The sequence below is a fragment of the Sphaeramia orbicularis genome, chromosome 16 (genome assembly GCF_902148855.1).
Source record: "Sphaeramia orbicularis chromosome 16, fSphaOr1.1, whole genome shotgun sequence".
Classification (NCBI taxonomy): Eukaryota; Metazoa; Chordata; class Actinopteri; order Kurtiformes; family Apogonidae; genus Sphaeramia; species Sphaeramia orbicularis.
In genome coordinates this window covers 54,623,988-54,637,266 of record NC_043972.1, presented here as the reverse complement: position 1 = coordinate 54,637,266, position 13,279 = coordinate 54,623,988, and the positions used below count along the sequence as shown (strand labels likewise).

Below are 13,279 nucleotides of genomic sequence, written 5' to 3'. Positions count from 1 at the left end.
CTGGAATACATCCAAATCCCTTTCATTCAGAAAGCACATTAATTAATCATTTAGTGTCCACCGTCCACTGAAGCGACGCACTCCACACTCTGAATCCAGGCAGCCTGCAATGATTTTCGAAGTCCACCAGATGTCACCATTAAGCCACACGCCAACACAGTGTCCACACAGTGTCCACACAGTGTCCACACAATTAGGGGAATGTGCCACACACCTCATGAGGCGTCATTTGTCAATTCAGTTGACAATTCACCTGTCAATACAAAACCTCATCATCACATTGCCGTTCAAATGGGCAGACAGTTTCAACTAAAGAACCTAAAGAAACTTATAAACATATTTTGATACGTATTTATCAGTACTTTCATATGAAAAAAAGCCAAAATAAGCCTGGTAACGGATCAAATAAAGGATCAAATAAAAATTTTTATTTTTTTTTTTAAGTTACAGAAAGGGCTAAAATGCCCCGTTTCTGACAAAACTTCACATAAAATACAATTAAATATGTTAACTAATACGTGTTTATATAACACCAATTAATGTTGGAGCAAAAATGCGCCATAATTAAAATTTCATTCGGGGCAAAAGAAAGTAACAGATCACATTACCCACTGAGTAACAGATCAAAACAGACTACAGCAGTGTTGTTCAACCTTTGGGTCAGGACCCCATGTGGGGTCACCTGGAATTCGAATGTGGTGGCCTGAAATTTCTAGTAATTGATAAAAAACAACAACTTACTAATAATAAATGTGTTGAGTTGAAAGAGCCAATTTCAATCCACATCAAACTGTGGCTGTGAAACTGCAGCACTGTGGTTCTGTTTATCTGTCAAATGTTCATTGTGGTCAGTTTCAGATGCTGCAGCTCTTCCATAATTCAGTTTCAGTTCTTGTTTCTTCAGTATTAATTGTCCTCCTTGTAAATCACAGCTGGACTGACTGTACATATCCTGACCAAGGAAAATCCAATTCTCCCTTTGTGCAGTAATCTACACCTGGATTTACTGCCTCCATCCACAATAATATACATTATATAGACTAAATGTCCTCTAACATTAACCTGGATTTGAAACAGAGGATAGAAAACTATTACAGGATCAAAAACAGTTCAATTTTCCAAAAAAAAAAAAAAAAAAAAAAAAAAAAAAAAAAAAAAAAAAAAGAGTCTGTTTTGAATGTCTTGGGTCGACAGAAATCTGTGATGTTAAAATGGAGTCAGGAGTAAAAAAAAAAAAAAAAAAAGTTTGGAACCACTGAGACCACTATAGTCTCAAAAGTACAGAGTATTTTGTTGGAAGAAAAAAAAACCCATAAGTTTCCAGTTACAACTTTATTATATACAACATAGCTAATACAAGAAAAAGGTCAAATTGAGTACCTTAATGTTATTCTTTTCTCATTGTTAACAAAAGATGACAGTTTGTGCACTCTGCTGGAACTTCAGTCTCACTGCTCATCTCCTCAGGAGGGAACTCAAACATTCAGTCCATCAGATAAAGTCAGACACAGAAGCCTCCACCCAATTCTCTACCTCATTTGGTAGGAGTGTGAGGAAGCCACCACTCTGCATGGCAGCAGAAGAAAACCACTACTTCCTACAGGTATCTATAGGCCATGAAATCACATAGGTATTCTTGTGAGGATGATTTGAAGGAAACTGGATTAAAAAAATTCTAGATAATTCAGTGGAACCAAAATTTCTGTTGGACATGCGCCCAATGTTTGTTCCACACACCTAATAAATTCAAAAAAAGGGAATACATTTTAGTAATTCTGACCCACCCTGTTCTTCATCAATACATAAGTTGATGTTAATTCATATTTGTGTACACTTGGTAAACTTCAATGTTATGGAACCATGTGCTCAGGATGGATTATTAGAATATTTAGTGCAAGTAAGAGAGTTGTCAGTAATGGATCAAAGAAAAAGACATGCAAAGTTCACATAGTTATCTATAATTTACAAACATTTTGGAAAAGGTACCTTAAAGTAGGTATAAATTTCTTTACTTTCTGTAATTTTCATTATCCAGTTCCAAGTAAAATCATCAAAAAAACAAAAACAAAAAACCCCCCCCCAAAAACACTAATTTCGTGGTAACGAATCAAATGCCTAAAATCTCAAAGTCCTAAACTCTACATGCAATAAAAGTGTAATTTTGGAAAAAGTAGTATAAAAATCTCACCACAGCATGTTGAATACACATAATAAAAAGTAACATTTGGAAAAAAGAAAGGCGGTCTGCAATACTTTGCTTTCTCTCATTTTATAACTGTGGCGGTGTTGCCTTTCTTGAACTTAAACTGCACAGAACAATTGTGGAAAATTGTTACAGGAGTAGCTGGTTTCATTTGTGAACAATGAACAGGTGAGAACCCCAACCAGCAACAGAATCACAACAACAAGTGACTGATTAAATGTCCACAAAGTCAATAAGTAGCAGTATGTTCAGTTTGTGTCCTCTGTGGAAAGTTTTGGCACATTTTTCTTTGGTACATTATGAACCTGTGATAAAAGATCTGTCACAAAATCTGCACTGGTAAGGTTTCTGTCCAGTATGAGTCTGTTGGTGACACTTGAAGTTGGACGACCAGAGGATCTTGGTGCACTTATCACATGGGTACATCTAGTTCTTGTGGTGAACGTGACAGTGAGAACATCATGCAGACAAGGCTCAGACAAGGTGAGGAGAGCTGGCTCAGTGGTGGGCACAGAGCTAGTCTCCCTGGTGTCAGTAGCAGAGAGAAGGAACCTGGAGAAGATCGTGTCCATCCTGGACAACCCCCAGCATCCTCTGCACAGGACTGGGATCAGACAGAGGAGTGTGTTCAGCTCCAGGCTGCCGTCTCTGACCTGCTCCACTAACAGGCTCAGGAACTCTGTCATCCTCCTGGACATCAGACTGGACAACTGATCACTGAGTGGTCGGGGGGGGTCCGGGTCTCTGTCAGGACCACATTAGGACTGATACAAAGACACTGGAAAACACCAAAGCACCTTCTGTAGTTGGACTACACCTACTTTTCAGACCACTGTAGATCACTTCAATCACTGTTTCACTTTCTATCACTGCCCTGAAATGTGTAAATACAATCAGAAGTCTTTCTGACTGTCCTTCAAAGAGAGCAGACGTGTTTTCTGAGCTGTCCTGCTGTTTCTTCCTCCCCCACTCTGCTTCCTACTGATTTGCCCTTGCAGTTGTCTCATCTGACTTACTTTAACTTTTGGATCCCCTGCTTGCTGAGCTCTCGAACAGCAAATATGGAACTGATCAACTGGTCATTCAGCTCAATTGACAAGATTTTTTCACCCAGGAAGATGGGCCCTGGGGAGCCCGCCTGCCCTCACAGAACTTTTGCAGCTGGATACACCATTGACGCTTGGGACAAGTGGAGGGTGGTGCGTCTGTCAGTGGATATCAAAGACATCTACTTATTTGGATTTATGATAGCGGAACACCTTCTAATTGGTCTTGGAGTTGCCCTGGTCTATCGCAAAATTGGAAAGACAGCAGCACACAAAGAGACCCCGCTGCTGTCGGTCGAAATTAAGGAGCACTTTAGAGCGGTGAGTGACAACGTGAAGGAATTACAATGGGTGGTGACGCAGTTGGGGGATAGTGTGTGAGACCTGTCTTATGTTCGTGCTTGCGTTATCCTCTGTTTTTCACTGCAAATTTTGAAGAAAAGGGTTCTGTGGTGGCGCGACTGAACTTGCAGTGGCTCGATGTCCCTAATCATCGATCTTAATTTTGTTTGATGTACTCTGTGCTGTCAAATGACAGTAAAGGCCATTCTGATTCTGAAGCTCTTTTAGAGGTAGTTCTTTAGCAAGAGTATTTTAAAGTATATATACTAACCTTAATGTCAACCTGGTTATAAACCCACTGTTTTTACGTTTGTTTTGTGGGGGTCTGTCTGTTTTTTGTAATGTACTGTATGCAAAGCTGCTGAATACTTGAATTTCCCTCGGGATTAATAAAGTATCTATCTATCTCTCTCTCTCTGAAAGCCTTCCCACACCGGTCACGATCTTATGGTTTTTCTCCTCTGTGGGTGCATAGGTGTGCCTTACATCTGGACTCTATGGAGCCAGATCTGGAGGTTTTTAAGTGTGATGTTCTTGTCAGAAGAAGTCAGTGCTGCTGGTTTAGACACTGCGTTTCTTGTTGTCATCTGATGCTGAGGTACTGTTTGGTCCAGATGGTGATTCACATCTGTGTTGATGGTAGGAGAGAGAAGAGTGTGGCAAGAATCTTTGTTCACATTTGTAACACTCAAACTGTTTTGGTGTGTTTCTCCTCTGTGGATGCGTAGGTGTCTCTTAAGGTTGCTCCTCTCAGTGAAAGTTTTCCCACACTGGTCACAGTCATATGGTCTTTCTCCACTGTGGAAGCGTAGGTGTGTCTTAAGGCTATTATTGTGGGCGAATGTCTTCCCACATTGTTCACAGTAATATGGTCTTTGTCCGTTGTGGACACGTATGTGTATGTTAAGACTGCTCATGCGGGTGAAAGTTTTCCCACACTGTTCACAGTAATATGGTCTTTCTCCACTGTGGAAGCGTAGGTGTGTCTTAAGGCTACGATTGTGGGTAAATGTTTTCCCACACTGTTCACAGTCATACGGTCTTTCTCCACTGTGGACACGTAGGTGTGACTTAAGGTTACTCATCTGGGTGAAGGTTTTTCTACACTGTTCACAGTGATATGGTCTTTGACCACTGTGTATGCGTATGTGTACTTTAAGGCCACTCATCTGGGCGAAAGTTTTCCCACACTGTTTACAGTCATATGGTCTTTCTCCACTGTGGATGCGTAGGTGGGTCTTAAAGTGATGCATGAGGGTGAAAGTCTTCCCACACTGTTCACAGTCATAAGGTCTTTCTCCACTGTGGATGCGTAGGTGTTTCTTAAAGTCACTATTGGTGGTGAAAGCCTTTCCACACTGTTCACAGTCATATGGTCTTTCTCCACTGTGGACACGTAGATGTGACTTAAGGTTACTCATCTGGGTGAAAGTTCTTCTACACTGTTCACAGTGATATGGTCTTTGACCACTGTGTATGCGTATGTGTACTTTAAGGCCACTCATCTGGGCGAAAGTTTTCCCACACTGTTCACAGTCATATGGTCTTTCTCCACTGTGGATGCGTAGGTGGGTCTTAAAGTCACTATTGGTGGTGAAAGCCTTTCCACACTCCTCACATGAATATGGTCTTTCTCTGCTGTGGATGCGCAGGTGTGTCCTAAGGGTTGCTACTTGGGTGAAAGTCTTCCCATACTGTTCACACTCATATGGTCTTTCTCCAGGGTGGATGCGTAGGTGTTTCTTAAGCTGATGCATGCGGGTGTAAGTCTTCCCACACTGGTCACAAGTGAGTTTTCCATCCATATTTGCTGGAATCAGGTGATCTTCGTCTGATACAACTTTTAGGTTTCACTTAAAATCCACCTCCGGCTTCTTTCTACGTCAAAATAAAGAGAAAGAAGAGGAGGTGGTCACTGAAATGCAATGGAATGGAACAGAACAAACACATCTCTTCAGGACCAGATTAAACAGATACACAAAATTAACTAGTTAGGTCATCGACAGGACATTTTCAAAACAACCAATATTTGATGGGTTCTCCTTACGAGATGTGTTTCCTGTATGAGACCAGAAAAAGCAAATAATAACAGAGAAACTGATGATGAAAAATTTCAGGTTCTCTCCAGTGTTGGCAGATTCTTTAAATAGTTACAGAATCACAAAACACTGCAAAAACTTGTTTAGTTTGGTCATTGAAAGTAAAGTCAGACCAATTCAAAGTATTATTAGGGCCCTAAGGCCCTATTGTCTGTCAAATGTTTTCTATTATCATCATTATTATTATTATGTTGATGACTAGTGTGACATCACAAATCCCTTTGGTGCCCAAACCTCTGCTGCTAATGTAAACAGCAGTGGCTGGAGTCCAGGAACTGGTCACCTTTTTTCACACACACATCCTACTTTGCTGACTTCCCAAAGTCGGCTGAAAGAGATCTGATCTGTCAGAACTCAAATAGAGTTCTAAGAGTTACAGGAGCTGTATGGAAGAATTATGTTCCAAGGAATCAGAAAAGGGCCCTGAATTCACCCAAAATTACGGAATCATGTTTATTTCAAATACTGAAAATGTTCACATTTGAAAACCTAAGTGTCAGCCCACAACTAATGTCTCTGTTGTCAGGTTGTGTTTTGGTCTGATGCTCCGCCCATCATCTATCTCCCAATCACAAAGTCAGTAGTGTTTGTTCATCCAGGTTGCCAGTTCCCACTGAGCTGCAACTAGGAACATTTCTGATCCCAAATGTCTGTCAGATTTTTTATGGATTACAAGTACTCTCTTATCTATTTATTTATTTATTTTGTATTCTATGCATTGTCTTTTTTATCCTCTGATGTACAGTGTCCTTGGGTGTCATGAAAGGCGCTTATAAATCAAATTTATTATTATTATTATTATTATTATTGTTATTATAAGAGTTAGTTTAATGCCAGGTGGAAGTCTGACAGGGAAAGTTCTGGAGTCAATGAAAAAGAGGAGCTACGAGGCTGAGGTGAGAGTGAGTCGCTAGCAAACATAAGGTTTTTAGTAATAAAGTGAACATTATTGTACCCAAGTAACGTTAGCGTTTAATTAGCTATGTTAAAATAAGTACCATATGGTTAGTTGATAACGTAACTGACAACACACACACATCATTTTACTTTAAAGTTACATATAGACAGGTAATGTTATATAAGCTAATGTTTAGTGCTGGTACTAGCTAGCTAAAGTTAGCTACTAACGCTAGCCAGGAGCAGGTCTTTTCAGACCCTGGACGTTTGGAGCATGAGACGGTACGGCACCTGGCCTGGACGTTTCGAACCCTGGGATAAAGATATTTCGGACCAGACTTGGCAAACTGATATACACGTAAGTACAAGAAAATATGTAGATGTGTCGATTTTTTAGGGCCGATGCAGATACCGATTTTCTTTTTCATCAGCCTTAGCCGATGACCGATACAGACTGCCGATTTTCTTGAGATGATATTGCTTTTGCTCCTTCAATTTGCATAATAAAAATGACACAATGATAACAAATGTTACAAGTCTCAATTTAAACAAAAAAGAAACATTATTGAACTTAAAACAACATTTAACAAATAGTAAAAAGACGAAGAAAGGTGAGGTAGAACAAGTAATGTTGCATATAGTAGCATTTAACAGCTTCATCTTTGTTGAACTTTATCAAACATACATTCAAATAAAAAGCAAAACTAAAAGAGTTCAGTGCTCTTAATTCTTCAAGTAATTTCTTTGAAAATAAATATTTAACCATAATTAAAATTCTTACAGTATTGCACACAGTAGCAACAAGCAAGCAGCATAATATAGTGCACAGTGTCCTATAGTGAATTTTAAAGGAATCATTTCCCACTGAGTCATTTAATGCTTAGGCCTAAGTTTTAGCGCACTTCCATAATCTCTTGTAGTGCAAATGGCCTTCCTAAGATAAGGAAAGAGTCAACAGCAATACAAAACCAAAAACAACTGAAAATAAACTGTGCAGAATATGCGTATTGCCCCACTTCCAATACTATTGACCTAGTTCTTAATATTCCCAGTTTAGGAGCTGTGGGTTATAATGGAGGAAATGCAGACACACTGCATTTTCCCCTGTCAGCCTGTACCTCTGCAGGAGAAGCCATTTATTTCACTAATAACACACTTGATCTGGAGCTGGGGGGGTGGGCGATAGCGGTCCATGATTGTGATGACGTAGCAACCAGCAGGGCTGGGCCGTAAAATGATATATCTCGCGATATAACTTTTCCTCGATAGAAATATGAGACATGCTCGATACAATTTCAATAAAATTCATTTGTTCATGTTTAGACAGACATAAGAACAGCCAATCAGAATTAGGCAACACCACACCGAACCAATCACACCAGAGCCACGTCAAGTTAGGTTGACACCCACAGCACAGGTGTAAGAGCAGCTGCAGCACACACACACACACTAATGTTTGGGCTGAAGAGGGAGTTAATGAATGTTCCCTCCCCAGCCAGCATGTCCATGTGGGCCCCAGAAGGGTTCCATTTGGGCTGCATAGAAGGGTCCCATGTGGGTTTGTCCACAGTTTCCATGGTGACCCCACATGTGTTTGGCCAGAGCAGAATCAGAGATCTGAATATCTTTTTTGTCATTGTACCAAGTACAACAAAACTGAGGTAAAGCTCTAAGGTTCAGTGCAAGAATTTACAGACAGACAACAAATATCAGTAAAACAACAACAAATATCAATAAAACAAATATAAGTAAAACAACAAGAAATATCAGTAAAACAACAAATATCAGTGAAAAAACAACAAATATCAGTAAAACAAGAAATATCAATAAAACAACAAATATCAGTAAAACAACAACAAATATCAGTAAAAGGCACAGTTATTTACATTAAAAAATAAAAACTATTGCAAACTAAGATATTTGTAAAACATAGAATTTCAGTAGTGCAAATAACATGAAAGATAAATATCATGGGATAAATAGTGTGAAGAATAAATAATATGACATATTCAGATCTCTGATTCTGCTCTGGTCAAACACATGTGGGGTCACCATGGAAACTGTGGACAAACCCACATGGGACCCTTCTATACAGCCCAAATAGAACCCTTCTGGGGCCCACATGGACATGCTGGCTGGGGAAGGACTAAATTGGACTGAGAACTGGGGCGACTGGGTGACTGAAAAGTAGGGTGGAACCGTTTTGGTTCGGGGCTTTCAATACAATACAGAGATACATGCAGCCTACGTGAAGAACGCAAAGATTTACCATGCTAAAGTTGGCAAGAAATTGACTGATTCACACTTTGCGTCTCAATAATCATTGAGATACAAATGACAGCTGTATGCAGCTTTGGTAACACACAGAAGAAATTACAACCCTGTTTACAGCCAAACAAATAGTCCTTAACGATCAGTAGACGGCATTACCTCGAATGTGGAGCCAGTTAGTGAGTGAAGGTTTAGGGACTGTCTGCAAAGTGCAAATTGGAAAATTTCTACATATTTAAAATTGAATCATTTTGCTTCTACTCAGTGAAATGGCACCAGATTTAGCTGACACACCCATGAACCCCTTCTGCACACACTACACCACTGAGACTGGACAGATATCAAACACAGATTAGACTGAATATAATATGAGCTACATCTGTATTTAAATGGGACTATATAGTCTGTCCACAAATTCTGTATTGTTGGCTTGTTAACCCTTTTGCCTCGACCAAAAAAATACCTCTGCTCACCCTTATGGACAAAAATGTGTACGCACAAAAAACGACTATAAAAATCATCATACGTCAAGATTTTTTTTTTTTTTTGTTAGAAGGTTAGAAGAAATGGGTATTTCTGACTTCGCATCAGTACATGACACAATGGAGCGAGAGTAGAGTAGAGTAGAGTCGTTTGTTTCCAGTGTGAACATGAGCCCAGTGATAGAAAGAGACAACAGCAGTTTTCTCTGCCACTCCGTGTCACCTGTATGTTAGCTGTGTGATCGGGTGTGCATGCAGGAGCATGGATGGTAGACCATGGATGTCCATTTGAATATTCATGTCCATGTGGACTACCATGCATCACATCAGGTCACAACCACAACTTCTACACATGAGAAACCGATTGGGGAAAAAAACCTGTTTATCCTGGTTGAGTTGAGAAAATTAAGAAACCAAGCAAATAAACAACAAGCTAAATTTAGTCGGAGCATTAGTTTCAATCCAAAGAGTCCGTGGGGACAGTTTTCTTTAGTTTCACTGTCTAACTCAACTGTTCCACGTACACGTATAAACAGCATGGAAGCGTTTAGTCACGTGGATCAGTCAACCAATCAGCACGCGGCTGACCATCTGTCTGTATCTGCTTGTAGAGTTGCTGTAGAGCTGAGCTCTGATAAATAAAAGTTCATTAAAGTTATTATTCATGAGTTGAAGGAAAACAAACTTTTGTCACTTGGCTTTTGTAACATCCGACTCATCCTATAACAGGGATTAAAGCAAAAATTTTTCATCTGACTGAAAATTTTCTTCTGGTCAAAATCACTGGCCACTATTAAAAATGATGCAATACAATACTACTATACTGTACAAGTTTATATAGTCAAATTTGGCAATACTGTAAAACACACTGAATGGGAGAGTGTACAGGTGTAGAAGATTAGTAACATGGATAGAAAAAATGTCATGAGTGGTATTGGTGGGGGGTCTGGGGGTCCTCCCCAGAAAATTTTTAAAGCTTCAGGTCAATTTTGGTGCTCTCTGGTTAATTTTAAAGGGTATGAAAACCTTTGAAGCAAGTGAAAATAATAACTCAAAGAAAACCTTACTGCAAAAAATGAGTGAAAAACTTTTTATTTAACAATTTAGGAACTCCTAAAACATAACTCCAACTCCAACAGCACATGAATTTTGGGGAAAATGTCTGTGTAAATGTAACCCTAACCAACTAATCTTTTATTTTTTCTGCTTTTTGGCACTGAAACCAAAAGTTTCAAGCTTGGTCATTCCGGATGTATGCTTCTGTTTTTTTCCAGAGACACATGGCACATTAGTAGAACTTTTCACTTTAGCAGTAGAGGTGGAGGTGCTTCATTTTTTTTGCACCATGATCTAATTGGAGTTCCATCGTCTCCCTTCTCATCAAGCCATGCCCACCTCCATCTATTTTTCATGCATCTCTCAATAGTTACCACTTCAGCACCTTCCTCTACAAACGTGTCCATGACGTCGTATATGCTAGCCAAAATAATCTGTACGTCGTCAAACCTGCGTCCACAACCCCCTCCCGCCAATATCATGTTCTCTTTTGACTGGAAGAAATTACGTCAACTGAAACAGCAATTATATTCCGTTACAGATACTCTCTGAGGGGATTTAAAATACAGTGGCTTTGCAAATACCAAGGGTGTTACTCATTCATTCAATTTTATCTTCGTACTGTACCACACAGACAGAAATAAGATGCTAAACGGGTCAAAATAAAGCACTTATGCAGTCGGGCGCGTAACCGCGTAAGGCCGTGGCGCGCACAGCCGCACGCACGGGAAGGGCACATACACACAAACACAAACACACACACTAGTCATATACCGGCAAGAGGAGATAAGCTATGAACCCAAACATGAAGGTACATGTAGATCAGTTCTGTCTTCTTCCCTTTTCGCTGTGGTTCTTTCAGAATGAAAGCTGCTTGTTAGCACTAAACTAAAGTTAGGCTGGAGGCTGAACTTCGGTAAAGCTGAACTTGTCCATGTGTTTCTGAGGCACAGAATGAGCAGCATTTCCTTCCAACGATAAATAGTCATCAATCTCTCCTCCCGACATAAAAAAAGAAGTCATCTTATTATCATCACTGTTAAACCTATCAGCCCCCTGTGCGTGGCGGGCCTGTGTTAAACACCTGCAGACCCAGGACAGGATCGCGGAGTCGCGTGGGGAAGTTACTTCAATATGACTTTTTTCCCCCCTCATTTTTTCCATTTGACGGAAATCCGTCGTGGTGACGGAGAACTTTAATCCCTGTCCTATAAGGATACTGTTGAGTTTGTTCATGTTGAGTTTTGAATGAGTTTAGCGTCCGTGCTAACGCTAGCATGCTGTTAGCCGCTATGCTATCCGCTGGTTGTGTGTGTTCTCAGAGCAGAGCTTGGCAGACACACAGTGTTCACAGATAAACACTGTTTTCTGCTTGGACCTCAGTCCTAGAATAGTCAAACTGAAAATGCTCAATTGTCTCTCCTTACGAGTACAGAACAATTCCAGAATGAATGAACTGGTAAAGTTAGCACCAGTCCCATAAGTAGCCTACCCATGCTAACACCAAACCTTCCCCCAAAATGGAAGTTTTCAAAGTAATAAAGTCAGTCCTTTCAGTGGTCAACCCCACTGCTCAAAAGCACAACTGACACAACGGTTGTGTGTAGTGATGTTACCTCAGACAGTGAAGCTTCCAAACTTCCAAACACGCTTCAACTCGATAGGTTAGTGACTGTGGAGCAGTGGACCGGAACTGGTTCTTCTTCTTTAGTTTTTACGCGTTTTCTAGCGTTAAGGTGCATTACCGCCCCCTACTATGATGAAGTGTGGACCAGAGTTGGCAAAAAAAAAAAAAAAATTAATTAATTAATTAAATTAAATTAAATATATATTTAATTTTACCTTTTTTTTTACAACAAAAAAAAAACAAAGAGAGAATTTGGGGTTGTCATTATATACACTATATTGCCAAAAGTATTGGCTCACCCATCCAAATAATCAGAATCAGGTGTTCCAATCACTTCCATGGCCAGAGGTGTATAAAATCAAGCACCTAGGCATGCAGACTGCTTTTACAAACATTTGTGAAAGAATGGGTCGCTCTCAGGAGCTCAGTGAATTCCATCGTGGAACTGTGATAGGATGCCACCTGTGCAACAAATCCAGTTGTGAAATTTCCTCGCTCCGAAATATTCCACAGTCAACTGTCAGCTGTGTTATGACCCTGGGTCATAATTTGTCTATTTATATGTATGTATTTTCTGTTTAGAGTGTGTGTGTTTTCCCCCCGTCCTGTAGGTGTGCTGTGCCCCTTTTGTTTCCGTTTGTTGCAGGTTTCTGATTGGTGGAGCATGATTGCCCGGCCCTTTAAAGATGGCCCTGGAGCTCCCATCCTTGCTCGCTCTTGCCTCCTGTCAGCTCCCAACCCTGTGTTCGTGTGTGTGACCGTCAGTCTTCGTGCTCGTGGAAAACTCCGATTGTTTGTATTTGTAAATAGTTTTTGTTAAATCGAACCTTTTTCTGGTAGGGGAGGTCGGCTCTTTTGTTTTCCCATTTTCTCCTGTTTTTGTTAGGTAGTTAGGTACGTTTTCTGTATTTTATTTCCTGCATTTATTTTGGTTAGGTAAGTTAGTAAATTGTAAAAGAAGATATTTTGTTTGTTGTTTTAGCCGCTCCCTCCCCTAACCCTTCCTTAGTTGAACAAAATACTGATAATAAATACTGTGAATTTTAGTTTTTGACTGACGTGTGTGCTTGGGAGCTGGGAGGGGTCAAAGTTGAGCCTATTATGTTCGCCCTGGTGAACCCCTAGGCCGGGGCGTAACAGCTGTGTTATAAGAAAGTGGAAGTGTTTGGGAACGACAGCAACTCAGCCACGAAGTGGTAGGCCACGTAAACTGACGGAGCGGGGTCAGCGGATGCTGAGGCGCATAGTGCGAAGAG

The 13,279-nt window shown here is 40.3% G+C and overlaps 8 protein-coding genes across 10 annotated transcripts in view; 3 read left to right on the top strand and 5 right to left on the bottom strand.

Moving 5' to 3' along the window:
* LOC115436253 (zinc finger protein 883-like) overlaps positions 1–13,279 on the bottom strand; it is a 445,178-nt gene that overhangs the window by 33,082 nt on the left and 398,817 nt on the right. The gene's annotated exons all lie outside the window — the stretch shown is intronic.
* The window catches only part of LOC115435234 (NACHT, LRR and PYD domains-containing protein 5-like), a 753,056-nt gene that overhangs the window by 428,944 nt on the left and 310,833 nt on the right, over positions 1–13,279 (top strand).
* The window catches only part of LOC115436315 (zinc finger protein 239-like), a 364,410-nt gene that overhangs the window by 97,885 nt on the left and 253,246 nt on the right, over positions 1–13,279 (top strand). The window lies entirely within an intron of this gene.
* LOC115436265 (zinc finger protein 345-like) overlaps positions 1–13,279 on the top strand; it is a 356,130-nt gene that overhangs the window by 190,856 nt on the left and 151,995 nt on the right. The gene's annotated exons all lie outside the window — the stretch shown is intronic.
* Positions 1–13,279, bottom strand: part of LOC115436292 (zinc finger protein 239-like) — a 324,079-nt gene that overhangs the window by 172,346 nt on the left and 138,454 nt on the right. The gene's annotated exons all lie outside the window — the stretch shown is intronic.
* LOC115436241 (NLR family CARD domain-containing protein 3-like) overlaps positions 1–13,279 on the bottom strand; it is a 1,147,354-nt gene that overhangs the window by 1,060,467 nt on the left and 73,608 nt on the right. The gene's annotated exons all lie outside the window — the stretch shown is intronic.
* The window catches only part of LOC115436242 (NLR family CARD domain-containing protein 3-like), a 329,168-nt gene that overhangs the window by 245,959 nt on the left and 69,930 nt on the right, over positions 1–13,279 (bottom strand). The window lies entirely within an intron of this gene.
* On the bottom strand, positions 1,314–12,079 carry LOC115436277 (zinc finger protein 501-like). Its single transcript, XM_030159083.1, has 2 exons — positions 12,013–12,079; positions 1,314–5,469 (listed from the first exon to the last, which is right to left on the bottom strand). The coding sequence occupies exon 2, from the start codon at positions 5,394–5,396 to the stop codon at positions 4,074–4,076; it is 1,323 nt and encodes a 440-aa protein (XP_030014943.1). The 5' UTR covers positions 5,397–5,469; positions 12,013–12,079; the 3' UTR covers positions 1,314–4,073.